At 35.7% G+C, this 27,714-nt stretch overlaps 1 protein-coding gene across 14 annotated transcripts; it reads right to left on the bottom strand.

Moving 5' to 3' along the window:
• Positions 1–11,305: 11,305 nt before the first annotated feature.
• LOC147512965 (F-box/kelch-repeat protein At3g06240-like) lies at positions 11,306–23,829 on the bottom strand. 14 transcript variants are annotated; one of them, XM_086595947.1, is made up of 11 exons: positions 19,123–23,829; positions 18,955–19,033; positions 18,652–18,856; positions 16,919–18,553; positions 15,803–15,971; positions 15,014–15,518; positions 14,782–14,878; positions 14,059–14,141; positions 13,009–13,123; positions 11,802–11,893; positions 11,306–11,691 (listed from the first exon to the last, which is right to left on the bottom strand). In XM_086595947.1, the coding sequence occupies exon 1, from the start codon at positions 23,639–23,641 to the stop codon at positions 22,568–22,570; it is 1,074 nt and encodes a 357-aa protein (XP_086452073.1). In that variant the 5' UTR covers positions 23,642–23,829; the 3' UTR covers positions 11,306–11,691; positions 11,802–11,893; positions 13,009–13,123; positions 14,059–14,141; positions 14,782–14,878; positions 15,014–15,518; positions 15,803–15,971; positions 16,919–18,553; positions 18,652–18,856; positions 18,955–19,033; positions 19,123–22,567. The 14 variants fall into 14 exon arrangements, 13 of the variants coding, with proteins under 13 accessions (XP_086452073.1, XP_086452074.1, XP_086452071.1 ...); XM_086595948.1 differs by having other exon boundaries at positions 18,806–18,856; XM_086595945.1 differs by having other exon boundaries at positions 16,919–18,856; positions 19,123–21,785; positions 21,969–23,829.
• Positions 23,830–27,714: the final 3,885 nt, after the last annotated feature.

Here is a 27,714-nt window from a genome sequence, read left to right as displayed (position 1 = left end):
AGCTCATGACTATGAACATTGATTGTTCATAGTACAATATTTGTGCGTGGTTAGTTTAATAGGCGCACACCTATAGATAGAGCACAACTAATAGGCTCACGCCCACATGACTATGAACATTGATTGTTCATAGTACAGTATTTGTGCGTGGTTAGTTTAATAGGCGCACACCTATAGATAGAGCACAACTAATAGGCACACGCCCACATGACTATGAACATTGATTGTTCATAGTACAGTATTTGTGCATGGTTAGTTTAATAGGCGCATGCCCACATGACTATGAACATAGATTGTTCATAGTACAATATTTGTGCGTGGTTATTTTAATAGGTGCACACCTATAGATAGAGCACAACTAATAGGCGCACACCCACATGACTATGAACATTGATTGTTCATAGTACAGTATTTGTGCGTGGTTAGTTTAATAGGCGCACGCCTACATGACTATGAACATTGATTGTTCATAGTACAATATTTGTGCGTGGTAAGTTTAATAGGCGCGCGCTTATAGATATGACACAACCAATAGGCGCACACCCACCTTTAATTCACTACTAAAAGAAGGGCTTTTTGTGTCACTTTTAAAAGTGACACAAGAAGTCACTTGTGTCACTTTTGAAACTAATTTGTCACTTTTTAAGTGGGTGTGCGCCTTAAAGTCACTTTTGAAACTAATTTTTAAGTGACACATAAAGTTCTACCAAAAGTGACACAAAAGCCTTACTAAATGTGTCACTTTTTGTTAATAAAAATGACACTTAAGAATAGCCTCTTGCGTCAGTTTTAAGAAAGAGTGTCACAGTGTTTGTCAAAAGTGACACTAGTTGTATCCGTTTAGGATTTTAGAGTGGGACATAATTTCGTCAAAAGTGACACATTAAGTATACTAGTTGTGTCACTTTTGGACCAGAGAGACATAAGTACGTCAAAAGTGACACATTAAGTATACTAGTTGTGTCACTTTTGGACCAGAATGAGACATAAGTACGTCAAAAGTGACACATTAAGTATACTAGTTGTGTCACTTTTGGACCAGAGTGAGACATAAGTACGTCAAAAGTGATACATTAAGTATACTAGTTGTGTCACTTTTTGACCAGAGTGAGACACAAGTACGTCAAAAGCAACACAAAAGCCCCTTACTTCTTGTGTCACTTTTGGGAATCAACTCGATGTAACTCGTATGAAAAAGAAAGCCACACATAAGAGTGGTCAGTTGTGTCACTTTTACTAAATATTATGTTACTTTTTCCAAAAGCGAGACAAATGAAAATAATTTTTTTTAAAAACTTTTTCTCATTTTTGTATTCGATCGTATTCATTTCTCAACCTACATCCTATATGTCATAACCAAAATCCCATTAACCTGCTTTATGATAGAAACAACATCCACATACATTTATCAAAATATCACAACCAAAATAACTTTAACTTGCTTTATGATACGGAAACAACATCCACTCGAGAAGAAAAAACAACATTCAAAACAATTAACTTCTATTGATTTTATCGATCAAACCAAGTATTTATCATCTAGTTTGACTCCCAACAAAAGAAGTCATTCCAATACCAAAAGAATCACAATAAAACAATCAAAAAATAATTATATGATGCTAACGTTATCCTAGCTATATCTTAGCTTGTTGTTCGCACTTCCAACACCAAAAAACCTAGCTGCCATCTATTCATCTGTTAATCGATCCATGCATCCGCGTCATGAAGTCCTCATTCCACTGTGACTATACAAAATTAAAGAGCAAGTGAATCAAGAAAGGTACAGTATATTGCACAAGTAAGAAATCAAAATCGATAAGAACAATATACGTTAGCAATAAGTAACTCTGGTTCTACCATATCTTATCACGTTAGCAAAGGATGTCACCCATGACCTCAGTGAAATGTATTAGAATAAAGATATATACACAGAAAATACAACAAAAGTGGGTTCACTCTAACTGCCTCCAAGATGCAATGAACAGTTGTGAATCAAATTAGCTCAAATTGAGTAAACAACAAAGTCACTCCACATAAATAACCAGAGGTATATTTTCGTTCAGCTATATGCTTCACATATCAAAACATGTGAGTAATAAGTTATTATAAGAAGATGCAAACAACGAAAAACAAAATGGCATGATAGTGACTTAAGGTACCATATCAACTACTTATAGCTTGGTTAACCGAAGGCATAGTCCTTACCCGTTCTACACCAATGACATATCTTGGTTAACCTAGGATTCCATGAACTTATGAGGCCCTTTCCATGTGTTCAGCCCACTCAACAATTGGTGATGTTGTATTCTCTCCTCCTCTAGACGAGAAGTTACATTGTATCATAGAGGAAGATAGAATAGGAACTATGTATCCCCGTTTTTCTTCTTATACAGGTTGAGGTCAGCCATAACCTCTAGATTATTAAAAAAAAAAAAAAAAAAAAAAATAAAAAAAAAAAAAGCCCACTCAACAATTGTGCATTGGTCACAATCCCTTTTGCTTGGGGTATAAATAAATGGATTCTATTACCCTGAAAAAAAAACAGTACTACTTTCTGGAAAAAGCTTTGGACATATATAGGCTATTAAAATTAGTAAAGGCAAACCAAAAACTAATGGTTTTACCTTAAGAAAAGCAGTGACCATACACAAAGTTCAGGCGCACTACCCTACCCTCCAAGTCTAATCGTTATCCTGTATTTCTCTTGTGCAAGCTTAGCATCCCAACATCTTATAAACCTACAAGTCCAATCGTTATGCATGTTAAGAACATGCAAAGGCATTAAAAAGAAAAATATATATGTGGCAAGTTGCAGTAAACATGGCCAATGGAAAACTTTGATGGATGCCTTTTTTAATAACAGAGAGGTGGCTTAACTCGTCAAAGTGTTTTATTGCTAGTGTCATAGCCTGGAATTTCAGTCCGAATTTTTTTTCTACAATCACCTAAGTATCATAAATTATGGTTAATTATACATAAAGTGTAGTTGCACTAGAGAAGCAAAGAAAAATATAAAAAGGTGGCTAAATAAAGACTTGAGATACACTTCTATTCATTTTATAGCTCATTTATAAAAAACCAAGAGAGATATGCGATTTTACTATAGAAATCCGGGAACCATAACCTCAAAGGACTTAGCGCATTGGAAGGCATTACAAGACGGTGTACAACTTTTAGCACATTTATCGCGGAGCAGAGAAATTCAACTTACCTTTTCCTGGCCTAGTCGCAAAGCAAAAGATGAATAGCCAAATTTTCGATCCCTTCCACATCTAGTAAATCCTGTTGAGAATTAATATGATTAAAAGCATTAAAAATTTGGTTGTCAGTGTTTGTATATGTTTGTTGTATTGTTGGTGGTGATCATAGTTTAGTGGCGGTGGATATTATTGGTGGTTATGGTGGTCTAGTGGTTTACCTTAAACAATGTTATTACAATAGCAAAGGCGAATATGACAGGGGTTCCAACTATCCAAGACCTTGGAAATGCTACAGGCCTTCGAGATGTACATACTTCTGCAATGTAGTAACCAATATTATTACCATCAGGCAAAAGAAAGAAGCAAGAGTAACAAAGTAAAATGGGATATTATTTTACATTATTGCCTAAACCACTTTAAACATACTGGATTACTTGTCATACCTGAAAGTGTACAAAGAAACCGATAGGGATAAGCAGAGACCTCACAACTATGATGCTTGCGGCAGCAAGAAATGGTTTCTTCTTCTAGTGGAGAAGGGGGAGCTACATCAAATTGCATTAAACAAAAATCAAGGGCCATCCTCATGTTAAAATTAATAGATTGGACCTACTATATGCTTGTTCTTAAGCCCAAACAAATAAATGAATCTAACACCATGTCATCAGGCTTAGTCCCTCTGGACACCCCTAGTTATCGCACACTTTGTATTCGGCCTTTATCACTCGTTGGGGTAGAGCCACAAGTCTACAACCCCACAGCTTACGACATGAGTATGTGAAAAGGACATGGTTTGGGCATCAAATGTGCCACCTAAAAACATTTAATAATAAATAAGATTTCTCATTTTTCACATTCACAATTCAAAATTTTCAGAATCCAACTGGAAGATGAACTAGGTTCCAAATCCCAGTCTTGGAGTCGTAAGGAAGACCGATTGATACAAATTGAACCCTCAGTCATCAAAGACATGGGTATCACCAAAATTCAATTGTCAGGAATTAAAACAATGAAAAATAGTAGATACTTTGTCTCAAAGAAATCCCAACCTTAACTAGTAGAAAATTGATAAAGAGGGAGAATCGATTGAGGAGCTTACCAGACTTTATTTGAACTTCCAATTTTGAGTTGTCCACTCCGTTACTAATAACCCACTGAAATTCTAAAATAAACCAAGAGAAGGAGTGAGAGAAAAAATTGATTTTTCGATCGGTAAAAAAATTGATTAGAGATTGAAATCGAGAGTGTCTCAGTCACTAACATAAGGTTTTAGAAAGATAGACAACTGCAGAAGATAAGAAGAGAAAAAAATTAGGGTTCTTAGAGAGAGTTATTTTTTTTTTTTTTTTTCGTGTTTCTTTCATTTGTAACTAAAAAAGAGGTGAAACGGCCAATTAAGTGTTAGCCGAACAAAACAGAATGGAGGGGGGAATGAATATTCACCCGCTTCTGTTTTGTGAATATTGAAATGGCCAATTAAGTGTTAGCCGAACAAACACCCTAAAAAACATAATATTGAAAATGGGCACTGGGGTGAGATGCTAAATAAGAGTTAAGAAGAACACCGAAGATTTTGTGTTTGAGACATTTAGGAGAGTTGAGCACGAGAAATTAGAGAAGAGTTTGTGAAATATTTCTAAAACTGATTACTACCTTCGTGACAAGAGTGAGAGATTTTTTTTTTTTTTTTGTTTGTAATAAGTGCAATATACCTGTTTTTGCGAGCGTGGGAGAGGGAACGTGGGCTAGAACTTGTGTTTTGTAGGTCTAGTTGTGTCGTTTTTAAAATTTGATCATAGTTTTATTTTGTTTTTGTTTTCTCTAGGTAAAAAGTGACACAACAATGCAAATCGCTAGTGTCACTTTCAAATATTCTTATACAAAAAACTAAGTTAGTTGTGTCACTTTTCCTAGAAGCTGATAGGGTTATATACTAAAAGCATTACTTTTGTAATAACTCTAATTCTTTATATTTTGAATGAGAATCATATGGGCAAATATTATGCATATTATATATGTTATTAGTTATATGCATGTGTCTAATACTTAATGTTGTAGATGATATGGTGTGAATACACAGAAGATCATATCATCAGTACCTTATAAAGTATAAGTAATCGTTCACACTTAAATGGATTTAGACAAACCATTGGTACGGTTGTAGTATAATCTGGTATTAGTCTATCTTGACTATAGGATTACACTAGTACACTTTGTGTGTATTGAACTGGACCAAGTGAGGTTGTTTCTCTTAATTTATACTGACTATATAAGAGAAAAAACACCTCTGTTATTATGGATGTTTGTCTTCTTAATCCGGATATAATAACGGGCACTTACGTGCATTGTACATTGCTTTAAATCATCAATGAGTGAGATTCATTTGTGAATCAACAAACTCGATGGATTGGGTAATGACATTGTATGTAAGGTGTGCTGTTGATTATAGAAGGAATCCGTGACCCGCAGGAAGTCGGGTTGATGATGTCCCCTTGAGGAGCTCAAAAAGATTGTCATGTAAACCCTGCAGGTGGATTTATTCCAACATGACAATGAGGTTGAGTGGTACTACTCAAGGACATAAGAAGTTGATTAATGTAGTTGTCAGTAACTTGATTTAATCAACGGACATTCGATATCTTAAACACGGGGAAATCAATGAGCATATAATATGGAGCCCATAAATGCTGACACGTAATTTGGGATTAGGGCGGTAGTGCAACAATGGCCTTTAGTGGAATAAGCCATTTGTTGATGGACTTGGGCTGTGTGTTCTGGGGGAACATGGGAAGCCCAAGCCCGTCAGGAGGCCCAACCCTAATTTCTCCTCATGGTCCCTGTTGTAGCCTATAAATAGAATACTCTCTCTCTGGCCGAAATTCACTATTCACTGTATTAGAAAAAGAGGCAAGGAAAGATAGATCCAAAATTGGATCTAGCTTTGTGAGAAAGAAGGGGATTGGTAGACCGTTGTCCACACAACGTCCAATCTATTCTAAAGGAATACAACAGAAGATCAAGGGGTTGATTTCGGATTTCATAAAGCTTGGATTCTCAGAGATTACATCTAATCCGATTCTCAAAGGTATGTTTCCAATCACAAATCGTGGACACCCATTAATTCCGCTACGCGTGGTGTTCGCGGTTTGTAGAAATAGTCATTCTGAAATAACTGTTCCTACAGAAGCAACACATCAACCCTCATTCCATAAAAAAGTGACACATCAAACTTCTGTGTGTCACTTTTTTGTAGAAAGTGACACGAGGCCTAAAAAAAAGTGACACAAAAAGCCCTTCTTTTAGTAGTAATTACTGTCTTTGCGATATGAGCTATGAACATTCTTTAACTAAGACTAAAAAACTTTGACAGAAAAAGGAATTCAGGCTATAAATCAATACATCCTAAAGTCAATCATGCATCAGTCCACTTAAAACAAATTGCTTGGGCTTAGCACTTCAAAGTTGCTATTACAATGGTATTGCATTCGTTGTATTTGAATGGCAACAAAGATCAACACATATGAAAGGCAAAACTCTAACAGAACACACCCTTAACTCTAACAGAACTCAACATACCATATACAATCGAAATTGATATCCACAAACTGCTTTGCCCATGAAATTTGGGTTTTTGGGTTTTGAATTTTGGGTTTGATTTTGGGTTTTTCGGTGGTTTTGAATTTGTTTATGATTTGTTGTTTGTTGAGTTTCTATGAATTTGGAGAATTCAAAACCCTCATGAGTTTGAGTTTGTTGTTTGTTGAGTTTCTGTGAGTTTACCAAATTTTGAAATTTCGTATTTTGTGAGGTCAATTTTGAAATTTCATTTTTTGATCTTGATTTGGATTTGTTTTGATCCAACGGCCGAATTTTTGTTGTTTGGATGTTGTATGAGAAATTCATGTCTCCATAGCTAAAACCCAAAATATATATATATATATATATATATATATATATATATATATATCGGATGGATATATTGACACATTTTGTATATGATATTTTCCAATATATATATCAGGTCCCTCAAAAACCAATATATATCGCCAATATATCAATGATATTTTGGTCCTTGGTTTAGGAATGGTCCAAGTCCAACTTATTGATATATTTTGTCGATATATTGAAATAGGGCACGACATTGCTCACTTGCTCGTGCCTTTGGCGAAACAAATATTGCAGGCTAATGATTACAATCTTTAACATAGTACAAAATATTAGGATATGGGTGTTTATCAAATCTCAATTTTTTGATATGTATCGTGGATATATCTCTCTTTGGAGATATTTTACATTGTTTGATATGCAAATATCATAGATATATATAAAATATCGATAAATATCGTGGATATTGTAGATATTTTTGATATATCATTTATATTTATTTAAAACATAATGGTAAATATTAAATAAAATTGTTATCTAAACAAAATATCGTAAAATATCTCCAAATATCACAAATCACAAATATCATTGAAATATCACTGATATTTACAGTTATATATATCTTTAAACTTATCGCAATATTTATGTATCTTTTGTTGAAATCTTGATATTTAATGCGATATCGTGATATTTTGTATTATGATCTTTAGTACCAAAAACAAAAGAGTACCCTGTATTCTGCAACTTTACACAGGAACCAAGTTAATGATTACAATCCTTAGGGTCAATTAAATTCAGACATATGGTACTCTTATATATAGACATCTGGCTTAATAATAATTACTAGTCCGATGTAGGTGCCACTCTGGATTAAACATACTCATTTGAAATCACTAAAATTTAATGATCAATAGAGGGGCAAAACAGTTATAAAAGAATATCAAGGCAAAACAGTCATTAAATTTAAAAAAAAAATTAAAAGAAAAATCGTTACAAAAAAGGACCAAGAATCACACATAAAAAAAATATTATAGTACTACAATACTGTAGATGGGAGCCGGCAGTTTTTGGGCAGTGGCAATTTTATTTGTTCGCAAAAAAAGGGCAATGTCTCAATTTAAGATACCAGCTGTTTGGACAAAGCAATATTGCAAATATTTGCAAAACTGAGGATAACAACTGTCAACATAACAAAACCTTTTAATAATAATTGTAATAATAGGTATGTATTTGATAATTGGTCCATGTATTTGATAATTGGTCCAGTGATATGCAAAAATCATTTATCCAAGTCCCCATCACAAATATCCATGGATACTAATGTACTAAACTATGTCAGTCAAATTACCAAGTTACCAAAAAAAACATAAAAAAGATACTAAACTATGTCAGTCGTTTATATCACTAACTCAAAGCGTGAATGCCTTCAGTCACACTGACTCTTGCAATATGAAGTGATCTTCGTTAGGAGAGTAGTGAATTGAAGTATTGAAAAACATGTCTGCACACAAATATAGATGATTGAGTTGTGAACTGAACATGCGAAGAAAACATAAAAGGTAGCCTTATAATGTGAACTTAACATTTCATATTTTTTGAGAATATCAGAGCACAATAAAGCAAGAATATATATAAATCTTACTCAAAATGGAAGTATATCAATAGTGCCGAAAACATCACATGTAAAATTATATATACTAGGTGAGGGCACGTGCTACGGACGTTATTGTTAGAGTGTGTTTGGTGGTTGTGTAAATGTATAATATCATAACTGGTATTAAATATGAAGTGTAATATCATGCATGTGTAGTTGAATATCTGTATTTATTTGTTGGGCTGAATATGTCATGTTTGTAATCCGATTCAATACTTTAAAGTTATTATTGTGTTAGAGATATTAAATCCTCTCAAATTACAGCAAAAGTTGAATAACTGCATAGTGTGAAGTTTGGGTTTTGTGGGAAACGAATACTAAAAGAATGAGACTTTTTTAATTTTCAGAAATATACCTAAAAGAATGTCATATATTAAGTAACCTATTAAATTTGTCTAGATAAAAAATACGATAATATTTAAGTAATTCATGAAAACTAAAAGGTGGGGAAAAATATATATTTTTGGCCTTCATATTATATTTTCTTGATAAAACCAATGGCAATAAACCTAATTAAAATGTGTTGATCACTTAATTGCTTTAGTTAATCTTATGTATAGCTAATGGCATTCATTTTATTTCCTTCTAATTGATGGAAGATGCGAAAGAAGAAGGCAATTTGTGGGAGGGTCAGAGTTGATGATATGAAGGCTCTGAATATATGGATTGAGAGTTAAGAAATAAAATCTTAAATGATGAGAAAGGTACAAAAGTATTGCTAATTTCACTGTTCTGAATGTTTTAGTAGTGTTTGTTAACAGCTTACACTTAAAATGCAAATTACAATTCAAATGTTGATATATTTGTCAGACGGAAGTCTAAAAACATCTCAATACAAAACTTTTCTAAACTAAGCAACATTTATTTATAACTCAAATGTCAGGATTAATAAAATAAAATAAAAAAATATATATATATATTGCTCAACTTGAAAATATGTTGCATCTCTGGATTTTTTTGTATAGATATCATCCATTTGAACCTCAGTTAACGAAATTACCAGAATCAGTCGAGGACAAATATTTGAAACCACATGAATAGACTGTGCCTACAGCCCGTCAGCTTTTGGACTTGACTTCAGCACCTTGGTACCAAAATTTGGAATTTCATGGACGCCAATCTCTAGGTGCTCGTTCTTTGTAACATCCGAGTTAGGAACCCGAGATAAGAAGTTCTCGGTGCAAATAGTTGCAGAATTCAGCTCATCTGTCTTGCTAGAAAGTGTTTCTCCTCATTGTCCTAATTAGGCATTGTTCACTTTCTCCTATGTGACAATAGAACTCAAGTATGCTCAATATCCGTAGTAAAAACGCCTAATGTGTAGACTAAAACATCTAATCATTAGATCACATGCAACACAAATATCACCTAAGGTTTTCATTTGGAAAATAGCAAGCAAACTTGCTGTGACAGTGATGTTATCAAACTAAGTAGTCTAGATCGACAAAAACAGATTTGGCCAATGTGGAATGGTTATAGTATGGCCATCTTTTAGCACCTTATGCATGCCGAAGATAAATCTCGACAGTTCTCACATTTTTGGCACATATACATATAACCAAATTCAGACTGAAATACGTCAAGAAATATTGGCACGTATACTTATGCAATCTAGACGCAATGTTGTCACTGAGCAGGAGTTGATTCCAAATGCTAATGAGAGAGCCAAAGGCATTTGAGACTTGAGATCAAATTTAGTAGCAGCCACAAATCTAATGTGTCTTGACAAAGTAGGGGAGTACTTTTCTGAAGATTTGATCAAGTTGTTTAGGAACTTGGAGGTCTTAGACTTTGGGAATAATGGGATTAGAGGACAGCTACCTTCATTTGGTTCATTGTTGGTGTTTAGAGTTTTAAGAGCTGTGCCTGAAGAGTTTTTTGCTGGTTCCATTCCGGTGGAAGAAGTGGATCTCAGTCACAATGGATTTTCAGGTAAAAGGTTTTTTACATAATCCTTATTATCGGTTGAACATTAGGCATGCCTTTAAATTGTTTTTTTTTTCCCTTGTTTCTTACTTAGATGTTATTCCAAATGCCCATGCTTTCGTTTGTCATGCCATGTTCTGTTTGTAATATTTTCGAAGACCTGATTGTTAGAAGCTTGGAAACTGCAAACAATGAGTCAACTGTATAATGTGATGCCCCTAGTGTTAGTGTGTGTGTTTCCTTTTGTCTGCTATGATTGTTCTGATATGCACATTTACTTTTGACCTTGGAAAAGGATTGTTGTTGATAGCATGGTAATCTGATATACTTCTTTTATGAACACAGGTTTAATTTACAGTATCCACTCCACATCTCTTAAGGTTTTGAATCTTTCATTGAATGTGTTACCAGGGAGTCTGCCATCTACTTTGGGAGTGTGTGCGGTTATTGATATGAGCAGGAATCTGATTTCTGGAAACATATCTGTTATTCAAAATTGGGGAGTCACTGGAAGTTATTGATCAGAGTTCAAATGTTTTGTCAGGAAGCTTTCCAATGTTGACTACCCAATTTGAGAAACAAATATCTTTTAAGATTAGTAATAATTCTTTAGTGAGTGATCTGCCTGTTGCATTAGGAATTTCTTCAAGGCTTTCTGAAGTTGATCTCAGCTCAAATCAATTGTCAGGGTTTATTCAAAGTAGATTGCTCACAATAGACCTTGACAAACCTGAATTTGTCAGGAAATCAATTTAGTGGACCAATACCTTTTCCAGGGTCACACACAACTGAATTATTAGTTTTGCCTTCATCTCCCCTGATAGAATCACTTGATCTCTCGAGTAACTCTTTAACAGGTTCTATGCCTTCGGATATTGGTAATATGGGGAGGCTCAAACTATTTGATCTGGGAAAGAATGGTTTGATGAATTGAGCAATCTTAGTAAACCAATTTATCTCAGATCTAAGTGCCAGGTTCTCAACATTCAGTGAATCAATGTTGAAAGCAAGTTCTTCACTTTCCGCCTGGAGGAAGAAAATAATATTAGAAACAAACTACATATTCTTAATTTAAGGCATGCTCAAAAGGCAGATAGAAGATCTAAAATATAACTGCATTCATATATATCTTATACCTGCTTCCTTAAATTTGACCTTCGGGTTTTCTCTGTTAGATTGTTTCCTTTTCTCACGTTTAATTACCCATTCATCCTGTAGAGTATATTGCCTAATCAAAAAAGAAAATCCAAATAGGTATAGAAACCATCACTTACACAACTAAAGTTTCACACTATTTGAGTTTAAGGACATGATAATGTAAACAATCACCATATTCAGTAAAATTTTAAGATGCACACGCACTATTGGCGCATGCTCTTGCACCTCAAGAAACTCTTTTCCATTCAAATTAGGTAATAGCTAATAAGTAAGATGTACAACTAACCATGCTACACTATGTACTACCAATCATGTGAGAAGAAGTTTTGTTTTATTGTTTTTTTTTTGGGTAAAATTATGATAAGAGGCTTGTAAATATGGCTTTTGAGAATGTTTCTTTGCCACTCATTGGATCAATGGACAGGTTCAAGTTCTTCTTATTAGCTAGTTTGTGTATAACATAAGAAATGCTGATAAAAAAACATACAATATGACAGATTATTAGCACGTAGCCATGATACGTCTAGTACATAGTCACATTTTGAAGGAGAAATCCAAAAAAATAGGCAAAGGCAATATGAACTATCTTTAACTGAACAGGAGCATCTTTCGAGTCACAGTACCAATTAATATTGTCTTCTCCCTTGTTCTTTCCTTAATTTCGTTACCAACCAAACCAATTTTCTTGACAGACATACCTAAGTGTTAATTATGCCTACACTAAAAATATTCAAACAAGACCAAGTCAAATGTGTTCAGTAAGAACCTGAGTTAGTACTTGTAGGAGTGTGGTAGGATATGCAAAATCCAATAGCGTCATAATAAATCAAAAAGATAAAATGAATAATGGAATGGCAATCTAAGCTGATTTTCATTCATGCACACCCTAAACCCTAAAGACCAATTACGGGCTTAACTATGGCTTTGACTATTCCACCATTTCAAAGTGTTCAGAGAGTATGAGCATGACAGTTAACTTAATGAAACTTCCTGGCCTAAGCAATTTGAAAAGCAAGGTATACGACAATCAAGACATCTATTCATGTATGAAATAGTATAAGATATTTACTTTTCACCAAAATGAACGACGGTCATCACACCAAATATAATTGCAGTATCCACAAAAATTTGTAACATATTGATAGATGAAAACAGATGAATATAATGGGCTTTTTGAGTGTGCACCTTTGCTTTTCATTTGGTTATTTCCATCACTATTGATGAAAGCTTTGACTACGCAGATGATACAAACTAAAACAATCAACAACTTGGCGAGCTACAACCATAATCCCTTTTTCTTCTGCAAAACATCAATTCAAAGATTAGAAAATTAAACAACCAAAAGCTCGTATAAACAGTTAAAAATGTAAACTGAATTGAGAAGCTTACTTAACATATTTGCTATACAGACACCTATTTAAGTATACGTTGTGTGGTAGGAAAGCAAGCAAGATTAACAATGTTCCAATAAATGAAATATCTAGTGACCACCATCCTACATATATAGCTCCAATTGCAATTTTAATTAATATATATATAGATTGCCCACTGGCAGCTTAGGCAAGGTTAAGAGTCGGAGAACCAATATCAATGCAAGTTGAAATTGTTGTTGATTTCTCAATGATGTAAATGCCTGCCAAGCAAGCCGGTCCTTTAAGAGAACAAAGGCTAATAATTAACATTCCCTGCTATAAGTGATGATAAAAACATCATGCATGTCTTAGTCTGTGGGTAGTATACTCTAATTTTTTTTAGTTAAAACTTAACACGCAATATACATGGTCATCGTTTTTATTTTCCTTTATTGATAATTGACTACATACATGTTCCACCGCAAGGTTGTATGCGACTTTTCTATATAACATAACACCCAGAGATTGAACAAATGAAAAGAGCAAAGTTGTTAGGGTCTCGAGAATGGTGAGCATGTATCTAGCCATATAACAAATAAGCTAAAATAATAATCCCCATACAGGCCAGACCCTTTTCTCCCCTCTATGTTTGGGCACTTACAATGTCAGTGGATTCTAAGGATTATTAAGCAAACGCATGCATGCTCTCATATAGTTTTAATTCTTTTTGAAAATAAAAATTGTTGCATGGAAATGTTGTTAAATAGATACTTGTAGTTCATTTGAATAGGTCATATTCGAGTCATGCTAATCGACCAAATTCATCCGTATAATATAAAATTCAAGCCAGATAATGGCAAGTGCAGAAGCGAAGCCGACTCACCGACAATTCCAAACTGGAAGGAGATAAACTTCTCCTTCAAGAGATGCAAACAATTTGGGGAAGATCTGTAACGTGCTTCTGAACTTCATTCACCAGAAACGACAAAAAGCAAATATCAGTGAGGAACTGCAGATATGTTCGTATGAATAATCAATGATTATCTGATGAATATTCAGTAAGTAAATAATTAAAACTTAATGAGCTTTCCCGCATTGTGACCCTCAATTTTGTGAACCTTGCAATTCCATGCTTAGTTAGTTTGTTTGCCACAAATGCAACTGACATTGGGAATTTTTCAAGTGGTAACTCTATAGAGACAAATAGATACATCATTGTTGCCACCTTCAAAACACTTAGAGAACCGCATTATAGATGAGGTAAACTATAGATTAAAGATGTGTGGAGCTAAGACAACTACTAAGCGTATATTTTGTAGCATGTGGCGCTAAGACGTGGAGCTTAAAGTTCTAGCGTTGCAAAACTCCTATATCCACAGTGATTACACCAAGCCGACCAACTCTAACTATATAAGAGAAAATGTACTACACTATGAACTGGAAAAGCGAATTTAAGCCTGAAAAAAAATAGGTGTCTACTTTAATAATTCTCTTTCTAGATATATAGAATGACCACGGAGTAATCATTCCATATTGATATGAAGCAATCCATATAAATCATTATAACATGAAATCTACGATGTCAATGACAGCAGTGGAGTAGTACTGTAACTGGAGTCTGGAAATCTCTTTGGTTAAGATTTGCAATAATTCAATTACTTTTTCCAAAGTGATGTGCTTAACAGATTTACAATGAGCTTGGCCTGAAAGAGGGGAAGGAAAGAGAGTGAGTAAATGATAGGTTGATACTGCTAAACCAATTAACCCAAAAACCGAAACAATGAGAATACCCTGCAAATTAAGAATTAAATAATTGAGGTTGAAGAAGAAACTTTTACCAATCCGTATATATAACAATCGTCCAATCTTGACAGTCGAATTGAGAGAGAATGCAAGAGAGTTTAAGAGATGAAGATTTTTTGTTTTTTTTTTTGGAACGAAAGACGAATTGTTGCTTCGTTGGGTTTTGGTTTTTGGATCGGTGGAGAAGATTTTGCTGGTGGTTTCTCTGTAGATTGTTTGTTCATGGGTTTTTGGTTTTTGGTTGAGAAGATTTGTGATTTGTCTCTCTGGTTTGGATAGGGTCAAAAAAAGGCGGTGGAAGTTGCCGAGGTCGGCTCGGCGTTGAGCAGCGAGTAGAAAGTAGGTGTTGCAGTGGGATTGGAGGAAAAGCCCGGACACACAGCTGATAGGCTTACGAGGCTAAAAAGGACAGATGGGGAAGTGGGTAAGGAGCAAAAGCGCGGTGCACGGCTAGCTCGCCCACGCCTCTATGTGCTGGCAGCTCAAGCCACGTTGGGCAGCTCGGGTGCGCCTCTTTAAAGGTGTTTAGACTAGAAAAGTCTGTAATGAAGGCAGAATCATAAAGTATGTCAGACATTGAAGAACAATAATTAGAATACTAAGTAGTAACATAAGCAAATTTTGTAGACCATTACAACCTGAACATAAGTTGCATCAAGATTTTGCAGCTTTATGTGCAAGTACAATAGTGTGATACCGATATATACTTTAGCTAAGAAAATTTTTGTCAAAAAGAAAACCCATTGGCACAGAGAACTAATGTGAAGCAACAACAACTGAAAGAAGTTGGGAATAAATATAATGCAGGTTAGGCAAAGGAAGACCTGATTGAAAACTTTACATCAGCCTATCCTGGGCGACTTGGTGTTATAAGTTGTAACAGTTGGAACTTGAATCTTATCATCTATATATTCACTGATGAGGTGGCTAAGGCCCTTTCTCAAATTAAGCTTCCCCAGTCTGATGACAACAGCACACAAGAATGGATATGGACTGCAGAACGAAATGGTAAATTCACAGTAAAATCTACCTATAATTGGTTTATGAAGAACACTAAACACAATAACAACATCAACTCCAGTACTTTAAATCCTAAAATTTGGAACTGCATATGGAAAATAAAATCCCCTTCAAGGATCAAAAACTTTGTTTGGCAAGTTTTTACGGTCTATTTTACCTACCAAGTTTTTCTTGTTTAACCGACACATAATGGATGATGACACTTGCCCAAGATGCAAAAATGCTCCTGAATCTGTTGATCACGCCTTACTCACTTGTCCACTGTTGGCCAACATATGGTTCAGGCTCCTTGTCCCTAAGACCTCACCACACAACATCTTTTCGAGATATCTTCATCAGAATCATGACTGAACCTCATGATAAGGAAACCACTCTCCATAATTTAACACTCTTTGGAAACATAGCATATGTTATTTGGTACAACAGAATCCAAATCTTCACTCACACCACAAACCAACCCTGCTCGACTAGCCAAGTGCTAACACAAGCTCAGAACTCTATCCTACCCCCAACACCTCATCCTGAACCTAAATACTATATTCCTGAACACCTTCTTCAAAACCTCTATTTAATCACAACTGATGGTGGTTTTAAAGGCATAACAAATACAGGAGGAATTGGTTATACCATTGGTAAATGGTCACATGATATACTGTTTGCAGGAAGTAAGGGATGTGCAGTCTCTGGAGCCAAGGCAGCAGAATATCTAGCTCTTTCATGGGGTTTAGAAAGAGTGGTGCAGCTGCATATTGAGAAGACGGTTCTCATCACAGATTACATGTATATACATATACATGTAAATTAGCAATCAGATACGATGCAAGCATTAAGAAAATATAGAAATTTAATACGTACTCTGTGAGCAACCTCGAGTGCACATACTCTACAGCAGATAAGACTAATTTGTATGGAGGTTTTACCTGATGGAAAAAAAAATCAATTTGCTTGGAAAATCTGCATGCAGTCCTAGCACCCACCATTGACGGAACCTGCTTAAAGCGCACTTGATTACGATGTTGATGAGAAACTCAAATCAGGTTACCATACCTTTATGCTCATCAGAGCTTTAACATCTTATTTGTTCTCCCAAAAATGTTCGCCCTGTAAGTACTGTTTTCTGAATGTGATTAATAGTTGATATGTGAACATGTGCGATAAAGGATGACCTAGGTACATTTACATGTTCACGTGGATGCATGGATGCTTGCACGTTTCTTCAACACAACTAACACCGAATAAGATTTTAGAAACTGAATTACTTCTAGAAACCTGATTAGATACATGAGAGCAAAGCAAACATGATGATATAAAAACTGAGGTTCAGCATCATTTCCATGGAACAAAGCAAAGACAATTAGAAATGCAGGTGGTTTGGAATCCAAAGCTACAACATGCAATTGAAAAATATTTCCACCACAATTAGACTTTTTTAAAACAATTCCACCACAAAGTAGCCACATACACTAAGAGTGGCTCAATTAAAAATCAAGTAGCAGTCCATCAATTCACACCAATAAAAACATTTATAGTTCGAGTGCATCTCACATATTGACAGATTGTGATTTGAAATTAGGCATGTAATGAGTTAAAATCAGTTACCCAAGACCAATGCCTGCACATAAGGTTTAGGATGCTTAAACTTAAGAACGCAAGAAAGCTTACTAGCTGATGAGAATGTTGATGTAGGCCTTCCAATCTTAAAAACTCCTTAAATAATATTAAAATTTCTAATGTTTTAAAATAATAAAAATATCAATTGCTTAGATTAAGTTATCTGAAGCAAATGAAGTTAAAATTTAAACTTAGTTGAACTTGTGCCTTGTCAATATTGTTAGCCATAGTGTAAGACTGTAAGGAAGCATGATCAATGTTAAGATGGAGTGCAATGCATACACATCGTTATATATATTTTGAGGCTGCTTAGAGTTCAACTTCTCCTTGAAGTTGTTGTATTTCAACTACCAAAGCTTGCTGACAGACGTAAGAAAAGGTATGACTATAGGAGGATCTCATCTTTTTGATACATTCTTCCCCCATTATTGTTTGCTTGGTTAGTTGGTTGGGCCATCTTCTTGATTGATACCATCATAGTAACGACCCATGTTGATAATCGAACTTGGTAAACAAATCTGGCTTTCAACTATTACTTTTGGTTTTGATAAATCTAATACTAAGGCAAACTGAATGATGGGCTTGTTGGTCATACTAAGACAAATTGATGATTACAACAAAAGGCTAGGCATGTTTAGAGAGCACACTCTCATTAACTTTTCTATTAGTATGAATGAAATAAGCAACACAAATTCACGGGACCATTTAACTTCATAAAAAATTCAAACACCATACAAACACACAAACGATAAACAACACAAATGCACAACACTAATTGGGTTCACACAATTCATAACTTGAAGAACTATATACGTACTGGGCAAAAGTGTAAAGTTGTTGTTCATCTCTATGTTGTCTAAAATATTAAACCACCAATGAAAATACGAAACCTTGTATCTTGATCGATTCTGATTTCATATCAATGGGTAAGGATGAAGAATCTTCTGCAGAAGCAAAGAACATGCAGAATTCATGTACTTAATAGCAGAAAAAGGGGGGATAACAGAAAAGATGAAACCAAAAAGAAGTTGCAGTTTTATACCTCTTCTTTGCAGAATTTAAGAGACACCCTATCTAACCTTTCAAAACGGGTAACTTACAATTGAAAAATAGCATCCAAATCCAGCGGAGATAAAAATATTACGAAGGAACTTCAGTCAGAAATGATTGACCCCAATTATAGAAAAAAAAATTACCTTAATTTCAAACGACTTCAAATTCCTTGCAAGCTGTTCCGCCATTTATTCCTTCCCTCGCAAGTAATTTAACAACACAAAATCATCAAAATTTACCCCAAACACACATTAATTACAAAAAATCCCTAACTAATACATTTTTTCAATACCTTGTAGCAGCAATAGATTTAGAAGGAGTTTCACTTCTTAAAGTTTCTTCGACAACGACTCTAACTGATCTAAAGTCCTCTACAACAAATAACAAACATTAATCAGTTGAAATTTTAACTAAAAGACAAAAAAGTAACAATTTTAAAGTTGTGGAATTGAAGTCAGACCTGTAAAGGTGGAAACTGAGGATAAGGAGAAGCTTTTTCTAGAAGCTTGTTTGTTGAGTAAAGTAAATCTGTCAACTACTCATTTCTGCTTCGTTCGCCATTTTTGGAACCAAGAGAGAAAAAAAGAGATGAACCCTAAAATAAATGGAGGGAAAGTGGTGGAAGTTTCTTTTAATGGTTTGAACTATCGGTTTCGTACCAACGTGGAAGCTTAGTTTTTTTAGGACATTTTGTAGTTTTTCTCAATCTTTCGGTATATTGATATGGGCATTTTGTCTTAACGCCGCCATTTGTTCAATTTTCCGGGAGGTGATTGTAATTTTGACCAAGACGAATGAGAAATAAACAAATACAGGAAGGTGTTTATAATTTAAACATTCCCTTTTTATTGAGACTCTAATATTGCTCCATTATAAAAACAGAGCAATGTGGTGAACAGAGAAAAATGGGACCCACTGTCACAAGCTTTTATATATATTATAGATAGATGTACGCTCAAAGGTTGTAACGATTGGGCCCATAAGTTAGCTACGTGGGAAAAAGCACAAGGCCCTATTGACTTTCACACTTGTTCACCAGACATTGTACCTACTCTAGCAACAGAACATAAGTATTTCTTGTAAAAGAAAATTAAGAAAACTTCACTGCAACTGTTCAACATAAATTTAAATGCATTAACAACTAAGAGAAAACATATCTTCTAAAATACTAATTATTACACCTAAATACCTAATTACACACAAAAGTGGGGAAAATAAGTAATGCTTCAAAAGCAGGGGATGCAGGACTCACTTTATTTGCTATTTGTTTGTGATAGATGGTATCGTCTCAAACCACTGTAGAACTTGTCTGAAGCCCGTTCTGAGCTAAGCAGTGCTTCAAGTTCTTTTTTGTGCTCCTCCAGTTGTTAAAATGGTTTATAAAAGCTAAGAAACATTAATTACTGAAAAAAGAATACATATATAAAGCTTGCCACTTAAATCATAAGAGACGAATTATAGTTAATAAAGCTAATAAACTCTGCATTTACCAAAAGTCATCAGTTGCATAAGACGAAAAAGCATAATAAAATGAAATGCTTGATTCCATGTATTTACTTGAGACTACTGACTACTACTCTCACTCAAAACCAAACCCACCCTAGTACAGTTACAGTCATGGCATAATTCAACATGAAAATTCCAAAAAAAAAAGAGAAAATGAAAAAGAAAACTATACATTTAACAGTTCGCTTGCACACAACGTCACAACCTATGTCAAGCCATTCTTGACCAAGGTAACAGTCATTGCTCCGATGCATATATACCAAAACTTAGTAAACTTCAATCCTTTAATTTCCAGCTCCTTTATAAAACAAACCTGTAAACGAGCAAGGCCTGAATTCCTCTATTGCAGAGAAATTTTTATTCTCTTTTATTTTTCCTGTTTAACGGAGAAGACTTTAATTACTGAAGAAAAGAAAAAAAAAATATAGAAAGCCTGCCGCTAAAATCATATGGGACATATTATACTTAATAATGCTAATAATCTCCATATTAACCAAAAGCCATCAGTTGCATAAGACGCAAACTGCACAAAATGAAATGATCAAATCCATGTAACCACTTTATGAGAATCCTTCTCAAACTCAAAATGACAACCACGCTAGTACAGTTATAGTCATGGTATAATCAAAAGCTCATACACAATCTGTAAATCCCACCAACCCACCTACTCCAAAAAAGAACAGGGGGGGAGGGGGGAGGAATTGCCAGAGAGTCTTTCTTTCTATATTTACCATTTCAGAAGAAGAGACAATGCAATGTCAATGGCTGACCATGTCTTAATTCTTTGCAACCAAGAAGCTCCTCTGCAGTTGCTCAACCTAAAATGCAGAGGAGGATTCAAGATTCTCAACCAGGGGGAGGGGGTCGCTACTACTACTTTTATTTTTATATTCTTTTGGGGAAATAGAATACTGTCATTACTACTACATTTCTTTTCTCCGGAAAAGTTGGGGTGGGCTGCACTGCCGCAGCCCAGCCAGCCCCTAGATGAAGGCCACTAATAACTCCACCTGCCCACGCACACACAAAAGAAAACCTAACAACACACACCTGCCACACAAAACAAAAAACCTAATCGCATGCGCCCACTAATATCTGAATTCCTAACTAACCCACCTAATTTTACATTAACAAGTCAAAACAAGGAAAAGAAAAACAAATATTCACAAATATCATAAATACTTGGAGAGCAGGTGAAGCAGGAATCAAAGTCCTTGTTGCATGTTTGAGATAAATGGACCTGTTTCAAACCACAGTAAAACTTGTCTCGAGCCCCTTGTGAGATAAGCAGTGCTTCAAGTACTCTTCTCCAGTTGCTAATATTGTTGACAAAAGCTAAGAAACATGAGATGACACAACATTACTTAAGCAGCCAACTGTTGTTGACTTGTTCACAACCTATGTCAAGCAATATAAGACCAATGAAATAGTCATTGTTTGAATGCACTTTATAACTATAATAAAAATCATTCATATCATTAGCAAGGCCTTAAGTCAAAACTTGGAATATTGAGCAATCCCATTCTGATTGGATTTGTTTTGGGGGATGAGAGATTAAATTGTACCACGGGATCCTAAAAGATGTTGATATCAGTGAGATACGTATGTAAATGTATCCTGTAGAAATCCACAACACTCCATAATAAGAATGATAATGTTAATAGTAAAATCAACAATAATATATAAAATAACTACATATCAAAATTGAAATCCCCAATAAAATTCAAACCTTAAAAATCAGATATAAATGGAATCAACTAGATCAAACAGAGAGAAAGAGGTACTAAGAGATTCACTTACATTTAATCATATTTGTTTGTGAAAAAATACAGGGCAAAACAAAGACTCGCTGGGATCAACTCCATTGGACTCGTACCAATTCGCCACACTACAATCAATTTGACTGTTGAAAACCCAATACTGTGCTAAAGACTGTCATCCTGTTGAAAATTTCCGTAACACTACTCTTCAAATAAGATGGGTAGCCAACAAGGATAACAAACGCTCACTGACTTTACCCTTTTATTTCAACAAAATAAGACAAAATTAATGGCATAAAACCGATTTCGGAAATAAAATTAGCTTACCATTGATTATTAATAAGAGAGATACAAGTGGGTTATGATTACAACACTTCATACCATGCCCCTGATTCCACTCTACAAGTTAAATGAATGGCAAATTTTCGTGGATACGATCATCCAACCTGGGAGATCAACTCAACAAAAGAGATCATCCAACCTCTAACATTTCTAGCATTGCCAGAACAGATGTCCAAAATCGACACAGGCTTAAACAATTAAAAGCACAACTTCAAGCAAACAGCAAGAAGCAGCAAGAAGCAGCAGTATCTTCTTCATCTTCTTCCCACAATCCAGTTGTTTCCAACAACTTGGCCGTCAGCAACAGACCGGAACATTGCTCTCCATATAAGTCGTGATGCCATTAAACTCCTGTGGGGGGATCATGATCTCCTGTACACAATTATTTATCGTGTCATACAAATAGAAGCTCCCATCATTAGTTAGCAGTACTTCAGAACCTTTATTAATGAAGCATAATGGTACCCAATCATATGTAGCCTTGACGGGAGAAGTCAAATCCTTTTTAATCCTGAACAGCTTGGTCCAGGACTCCTTCATGCCATAGTTCTTCATTACCCACGACTCAACAAAGCTATGGTGACTGTAAAAATTTACACAGAGGTACCCGTGTAGTGTTTCAAGATAAAAATTAATCTTTTTGTAATTAGGCATTGGGAGTTCTCTAAAACTTTCCCGACTCATATCGTAAGCAAGTACTAACATAGGACTGTTAGGACTATATAGGGATTTGGTATAGTGCTTCCCCGTCCAGTGAAGAGCACCATTGACAAGTTTCCCACATAAAGGAATAATATTGTAAGGAGCGTCCTGAACCCTTCTCCATGACATGCTTCGTAAAGAGAAAACCTCCACTTCTGAGCAGCGATAACCGGTGCAATAACTTAAAACTCTTACTACTTGATAATCCTTGGCAATTGCATTGTAACCAAAACCATATCCAACACGGTGTTTACTCTTTTGGTGTGCCAATGTAATGTGTATTTGCACGCATTGACCACCTTTATATGGATTCCATACATAAATATTCATATCTTTCATTCCCCGACTACGTAAGCATACCAAACCATTACAAGAGCCCAGAAACGCAACGCTATCATTCCTTCGAAACTGGAATTGATGAGAAACTTCTGATACCTTATGATCATATGTTCCACAGTCCAGTGAATATAACTTATGCCAACTCAAAAACATAGCTTTGATGAGGTTGTTAGTGTTCTCAATTGTTTGTTTAAAGTGCATGGCAACGAAAAATGGATCAGTGATTATAGCATTCCATGATTTCGAAACACACCTGCACCGTGCAATAGAATCGAGGGGTAGTCTTGATAGTATATTTTCCACGACTGGTGTAGGAACGAGATCAGACATCCTCTCTTCTGAATAAGAAGAAACAAAAAAGATCAAATTTTTAAGAGACTGAGTGTTTCTTACCTCGTACCTAGTATTTATAGAACCTGTTGAGAAGAAATTACGAATCCGTCGAGAACAAGGGAAACTGAAATGGAGAAGAAGAAGTAGTAGTAGAAATAGAAATAGAAATTTTATAAAAATAAATAAATAAGCTTCTCTGTAACCGGGCGTAGGGATTAAAACCACTGCAAAATGGGTTCATCCACCGAGATACGTACTATTTTAAAAAAATTACCCCGTTTAGTTAGTATCTCGATGCATCTTAACGATGGGAACACTCGGTTGGACCCTATAGCCGGTTTTAGAATAGCAACATTCTAAACTAACTAACGAGAAGTTTGACTTTGGAAATTTTGTTTTTTGGGGTGGATCCTGGCCCAAGCAGAATAACTGGTCTTATTCATGTGGGCTTTTTGTTAAGCTTTAACCCTCACTTCCTACTTGATCCACCTGCTTTAATTGGCCTGATAACTTCGTCTTTTTCAGCATGTCTTCAGTGCGCGAGATGTATGGCTACGCACAATTCCTGACCATATATTTTCCAACCCGTAACCGGTAGCCGAAGTGCCCACCTAAGGGTAGCGTTGGCATTTCACATATTTTCATTCATCCCCAATTTATCGTATTTTCTATTCTTCTCAATTAGATTGCGCCCAAATCTTCTCACCCCTTTCACCTCTTCTTAAATTCATGGTCAATCATTTACTTCTTTCACTCTCTAAAGTTCTGTAAGGAAAGTAGAGCAAAAAGAGTGACAAAGAACCAACAACACTACCGCGGCTTGAATACGTTCGAACATTGAGGATTAGTTTATCATCCAATCATTTGAAGTCGATTTAATCTTTCCTCTTCTCTTTAAGGTACATTAGAATTTTTCATATTTAGGTCGTTTGTACTAAAAAAAGTTTTCTTTATTTAGGTAGGCTCCTATGGCCGAATCGAATAAGGCTCGATGATGACGAAGAGTTTCTTAGAAGTCTATGTTTGAAAGTTTTGGGTATGATGAAAGTGATTCTCTGGATGTGGAATCAATTGTTTCCACGATGGAGAATGAAAATATTGGCCGATAGTGATAGCAATCTTTGAAGAGTCCGATACATATAGGGCTTATATAGAAGACAAAACAACATTTTTATCTATGCGGTTCAAGACCGGGACGAGGCCTACACTATTTATAATGAGTATGCCAAATCGGTTGGCTTCAATGTTCGTAAGGATGTTTATAGAATTCATCCAAATGGAGTTGCTATTAAGCGGAGATTTGTGTGTTCATCCCAAGGTCGGCGACATGCGGATAAACTCAATCGATGACACCCAAAAGAACACCCAAGCGGGCCACTAGGTTCAATTGTAAAGCCTGCATTGTTGTTGTTTTTTATTCTGAAGCAAAGTTATGGACTGTGAAAGAGTTTATTGGGGAACACACACATCCACTTGTACGGTATCCGAGTTCAATGTTTCTTCGGTCACATAGAAATGTGAGTTGAGAAGCGTTGGAATTTGCTACGATGCCTAAATGATGTCGGTGTTAAGTAAATGCCAAGTGATGGGTCACTATGCACATATATTTGGAGGTTTCCTTAATGTTGGTTTCTGAAAAAAGACTTGTATAACAAAATGGGAAAAGAGAGGAGAAGTCGTTGTATTGATGGCGGCCAACACACCGCTTGCCAACTTAGAGGACAAGGTGAAGTTAGATCCTTTATTTCATTACAACTATGAGTTAAATGCGAGTGGGTTAATTTGGGTTGTTTTGGGCGGATTCCACCTCCTTTGGATTCTTGTAGCTTTGGTGATGTGTTGTTGTTTGATTCAACGTCTGAGAGCAATCGATTACCGGAGATCCGCCGATCGTTGTGTTTGCTGGAATCAACAACCACCTACAGACTATAGTTTTTGGTTTTGCTTTGATCATAAGTGAGTGTGACGACACTTATAAGTGGGTATTGAAATCATTTATTGACACAATGTGTGGTGAACACCCTAAATCAGTCATTACTGATGGTGACGCAGCGATTCGTAAAGCTTTGAAATTTATTCTTCCAGATTCGAAACACCGGCTGTGCTCTTGGCACGTATTGAAAAATTGCATCACCAATGTCAAAATCCCTGGATTTGCAACAAAGTTCAATTCTATTATGTTTATGAAATGTTCTCGGGGAGAGTTCGAAGAAAGGTGGAGACAGCTAGTGGAAAAATACGAAGTTAGTCATAACACATGGGTGATGAAGGTACAGAAGAAACGGGCGAGGTGGGCAGAATCGTATCTTCATGGTGAGTTCTTTGGCGGTTGCAGAAGCAACCAACGTTGCGAGTCTATTAACTCTGTTATAAGACATCATGTTAAACCGGGATCATTTGTTTGAGCTATTTGGGGAAAATGGAATTGGCGGTTGCAAATATCCCATCCACCGAAACCGCGAAAAGAGGTAAAGGACTGCAACGCGAAGCCTTTCATTGGTAGCCACTTGATTGAATATGCAAAGCGGCAGAATCCATCTATACTCGAAGCTGCTTTTCTTACTTTTATGAAGCGATTCTGGGGGAATCGATGTACACCGCGAGAAGATAAACGTGATGTGGGTGACAATATTCGTGTATACACCATCAGCCGTCATCTGAACAGGCAAAAAAAGACGAGTGTGGAATACAACATTTTAGAGCAAGATGCTAGATGTTCATGTGGGCTATTTCAGTCGTTTGGATTTCCATGTAGACATATCATTTCAGTTTACAAACACGAGGACCTTCGTGAAATACCCCAGAGCTGTTTTTTAAGGAGATGGACACGAGTTGCTAAATCTGTCATTCCAAATAACGATCCAAGTTTTTCTTCGCTGGCTGCTTCCATTATTCGTCATAGTGAGCTTATAGGGAAATGCAAGAAGATATGTTTGTGGGCCTCTCAAACAGCAAAAAACAGTGAAGTTTTTAAATCCATGTTATCATCTTTTTCTAGAGCTTCTGAAGGCAGTCCACAAGTTCCCTTTGAAATGCTTTATATTCCACCAGAAAGTGGTACAATGGATGGCATTCTGTCTTCTAAAGGCACCGCCGAGGTAGAGATGCCTTTCACCCCACCTAAAACCACCCATCGTCCATTTGTTAATGATCCACCACACGTAAAATCAAAGGGTAGGCCGCATAAACGTAGTAGATTGAAAGGTCAGAATGAGACAAGAAAAAAGAAATGTGGCCACTGTGGTATCGTCGGGCACACAAGGCCCACATGTCCACTTTTGCATCCAAACGATGGGGGTAAGTTTCTTATACTGTTGCCATATTTCACTTGTCTGTTAACATTAAATAGTTACAAAAGTTTGTTGATTCTGATTTGTATTCGTCAATATCTTTCTTGTGGTGCACCGTTTTACAGTCCAGTGCTAAAAGTTAACTATGTCGGCGTCTTTCGGGGAGTTGCCGATGTGAGTGAGGATGATGGCCGGGTTAAATAGAGATCTTGGATGTAAGTGATAATTTTCGCGCGTTATCTTCTTTTTATAAACGCAAGAAAATGTTTCTTGTTTGTTATTTTCATGGGGTTCAAAGTAATGTTGCTTGTTTGGTGGGCGTAGTGGAAGTTGGTAATGAAGCAGGAGGATCTCGAAAGACCAAGCAATGTAGCAAGTGTCGATCTACGATGAGCACACAAAGTGTAGGTGTCCCGATTTGGAAGGTATGACATAATTTTTCTTGGCGTAATTTTTCTAGTAGTAGGGAGTAAACTAAACTTAGATTGTACCATTAGAGTGACTATTTTTCTCCTATTGAACTTATAGCGTTTCCCGTGGATGAGGTTGGGAGGAAGGTTTCCGAGAAATTCAATGTTGGAAAGTTTTATAGTGACGACGGGAGAGTCTTTTTCCGTATTACGGATGGTTGACGTTAAGAAAGAGGAGTACAATGCTGCTAAGCTTTAGAGCAGTTGTTGCTAATCTTCTAACAAGGTTTTTGTAAGCATTTTTGTAATATCGCACAATGGTGAAGATTTCAAGATTGGCTTCTAAATTATTTTGTAGCGGTATCTATGG

Source organism: Coptis chinensis, chromosome 3, assembly GCF_015680905.1.
Source record: "Coptis chinensis isolate HL-2020 chromosome 3, ASM1568090v1, whole genome shotgun sequence".
Lineage (NCBI taxonomy): Eukaryota > Viridiplantae > Streptophyta > Magnoliopsida > Ranunculales > Ranunculaceae > Coptis > Coptis chinensis.
This window is presented reverse-complemented; position numbering and strand designations above follow the sequence as displayed.

Coding starts and splice junctions, on each gene's coding strand:
- LOC147512965 (XM_086595944.1), bottom strand. CDS start 23,641: ATGTCTGATCTCGTTCCTACACCAGTCGTGGAAAATATACTATCAAGA.